This window comes from Haemaphysalis longicornis, unplaced genomic scaffold, assembly GCF_048455015.1.
Source record: "Haemaphysalis longicornis isolate Haplotype H1 unplaced genomic scaffold, Haemaphysalis longicornis Haplotype H1 scaffold_1, whole genome shotgun sequence".
NCBI lineage: Eukaryota > Metazoa > Arthropoda > Arachnida > Ixodida > Ixodidae > Haemaphysalis > Haemaphysalis longicornis.
In genome coordinates, this window is record NW_027526203.1 from 320,378,824 (window position 1) to 320,381,934 (window position 3,111).

Genomic DNA, 3,111 nt, shown 5'->3' on the forward strand with positions numbered 1-3,111 from the left:
GTACGTAGAGAGGCCCAGCGAAGTCCACTCCTACAACCTCAAACGCGTTTGTAGACGATAGGCGGTCATTCGAAAGGGGGGCAGTCGGAGCATCTCCGGGCCTGACTCGGAACCGCTTGCACAGATGGCAGCCGTTGACCACTAGCTTCACCAAGGATCTTGCTCGGTAAATCCAGTATTTCTCTCGTAGTTGTGTCATCGTGTCTCTCACGCCGCCGTGCAGAACTTGAGTGTGGGCTCTAGCTGCCAGCAGAGACGAAAATGGGTGATTTGCAGGCAATATGATTGGGTTCTGAATTTTCACAGCTTTCAAATGGGCTAAGCGTCCCCCGATCCGAAGGATACCGCCCGCATCTAAGGAAGGGTTCAGCTCGCTTATGCTTGAAGCACCGGTAGCCCCTGCCACTGAGACATAGTTGATTTCTGTCACGAAATTTCCGGATTGCATATCCTTGTTCGAAACCTCGACGGTAGTTTTCCATGGTAGCTCCACTTGGTATCGTCCATGTCGGAAGGAGCCGTTGTTCTCGAAGTGGTCTAACGCTGAGCTCTTTGAGGTACCACTGCTCGTCGGAACCAAGATCCCATTGCTTTCGGCTTCCCAAAACGATCGAAGGATATCGTCGCATTGGGTTACGTCGGCCTTCAGAACGTAAACCATCGTGCGCGAAGTAGTTGCTGTCGCTGTCAACTCGGTGCTGCTGCCTTGAAACGTCCATCCAAGTTTAGTGTTTATAGCAATCATAGCCTGGTTTTCTTGGGACCTCACGAATTCGCCAGACATTATATTCCACATCTGGTCCGATCCAATGAGGATGCTTATGCCACCGCGAGTGATGACGTCAGGGTGAAGCAGCTCATCAGCAATGTCCTTTCCCGATGTTTTGCAAGCCCGAACGAAGGATGAATCCATCGTCGAGCCTTCGATGTCCTGGCAAATGTGGGGTATTTCAATGGCGCTGAGGACAACTTCGGTGTCGGAAAATTGGCTTTTCAGTCGAAGCTCGACGATACGACGCCTCGCGGCCGGTTGACTTTTGGCGTTGGCGAACGTGTTCAGAGCAATATTGATGACTCCAACGCATTTCAGCTTGAGGTGTTTGCAAAGTTCTTCGGTCACGAATGTCCGCTGGCTGCCACCGTCGAATATGCCTCGGACGTAGCGGCAAGCGTTGTCACTCACTGCCCAGGCTCGAAAAGTTTGGAGGAGAACGCATCCACTTGTGTCAACTCCTGACTTCTTTCCGACTGATGCGCAGACCGTCGTGCGTGGGTTCGGACTTCCTTCAGAACGAGAATCCTGTGCGTTGTTCTTTCTCGGGCTACAGACGCTTGATGCATGTCTACCGGCGCACGCATTGCAGGTAATCTTGCGGCGACAGTCACGTGCTCGGTGTCCTTTCAGCGTGCAGCGAAAGCATCGCATCTCCTTCGACAAAATTTGCTGCTTCTTTTCCGAAGGTATGTCCGCAGGACAAGACTCCGTGATGTGAACTTCTGACTTGCAGAATGCACACCCCTCACCGGACGTCGCTGAAGTGCTGGAGAGAACACACGACGTGGGCTTAGAGTCTCTAGGGCGGATGCTTTTCTCTGCCTCATATTCAAGCCTGGTGTCTCGCCCTCTCTGACCCCTGAAATCACTCTTTTCAAGGTTCTCCAGCTCGGTGCTGAGGAACTTCAGAAGACGGTCTAGGTCTGTCGGCAAATCCTCAGGTGCATCCGCTTGTGGTGTAGGTGTTTCAGCAGTGCGCGTGCGGTGGTACTGGAGCACGATGTCGTGCGGAAGGGCTCGCAACAGGATGTCTGAGAGCATCGACGAAAAGGAGGACCGTTTCACGCCGAGGGTTTCGAGGCCACGGATGTTGACCAAAACCTGGTCGTTGAGCTTGCGAAGGCCACTTGTGTCACTTGAGGACCTGATCGGGTTGATCATTCGGAGCCTGGCGAAATATTCTTGCTCGAGTCGCGTGCGATCGCCGAAACGCTTCTTCAGCATTGCAAGAGCATCCTGATAGCAAGCCTCCGTCGTAGGTAGCCCTCCGATTGCCGAAGCAGCATCTCCTTTCAGAAAGAGTCGCAGGTAGTGGAATTTCTCGCAAACTGAAAGGCCGCTATTCTTGTTTATCATTTGGTCAAATTGCTCCCAAAATTCATTCCATCGGCAGAGGTCCCCATAGAAAGGAGTGATGGTGAGTTTCGGTAAGCTTGGCTTGGTTCTCTCCGAAGTCGTAGCAGCGACTGGGGGCGTGACGTTCGCTACGGGTCCTGTCATAGGTGCAGCTGCCTGGGAAAGGCGGTTGCTCTTGCTTTTTAGCTCAGCGAGGACGCGTGTCGCGTTATCTTGATACTCGATCACGCTCGCATATTCGGCCTCAAATGCCCCCTGATCCTGAATATGAGCTTCGAGCTCTTCGTTGATCTTATTTAGCTCGTCGTTATTAGCCTTGAGTCTCTCGTAAAGCGACGCTAGCTGGTCGGTCGTAGCGCAAGGATCGGCCATGGCGGCACTTGCCTCGTTGATGATCCTTGTGTTCTGCGCCCGCCTCGATGTCCTCTTGCATTTGAGCTTCTCCATGGTGGCTCCGCTGCCTCGATGCTCTCGGCAGGTCCCGCTGTGGGTCCCGGGTTTCGGCACCAAAAAATGTTGAGCCAAGGCGTGGCGGGAGTCGAAAAATGAAGCTCTCCAAGCAGAGGCAGAGGGTTTATTTTCGTGGCACCCAGTGGTGTCTTCGTCGTTCGATTCCTCGAGGAGCCAGCCTCGAGCCCCGAGAGCGAGCTCTGAGCGCGAGCTATCCCTCACCATCTCCGTCGCATCTAGGTTTATTCTTCGTCCTCTTCATGCATCGGAGAAGCGTGGCGATGATAATTTTCAACATTACAATCTGGTCCACCACGGGTTCAGAGGGAGCAATGGAGGAGCGCTTACAGCAAGCATCGGACATAGTAAATGGCTACGCAAGGTCATGCGGACTGAGCTGCGCCCCTCAAAAATGCGAACTATTACTCGTGTCTCCAACCAAACAACACCCACCACCGCCATACATATAGATGGGCACATTATCACCCTGGCTCGGCTCAAAGCATCAAGATACTGGGCGTCACCTTTCA

At 53.2% G+C, this 3,111-nt stretch overlaps 1 protein-coding gene across 1 annotated transcript; it reads right to left on the reverse strand.

Moving 5' to 3' along the window:
- Nucleotides 1-207: 207 nt before the first annotated feature.
- On the reverse strand, nt 208-2,578 carry LOC144159535 (uncharacterized). Its single transcript, XM_077691101.1, has 3 exons — nt 1,633-2,578; nt 1,525-1,541; nt 208-243 (listed from the first exon to the last, which is right to left on the reverse strand). The coding sequence occupies exons 1-3, from the start codon at nt 2,576-2,578 to the stop codon at nt 208-210; spliced, it is 999 nt and encodes a 332-aa protein (XP_077547227.1).
- Nucleotides 2,579-3,111: the final 533 nt, after the last annotated feature.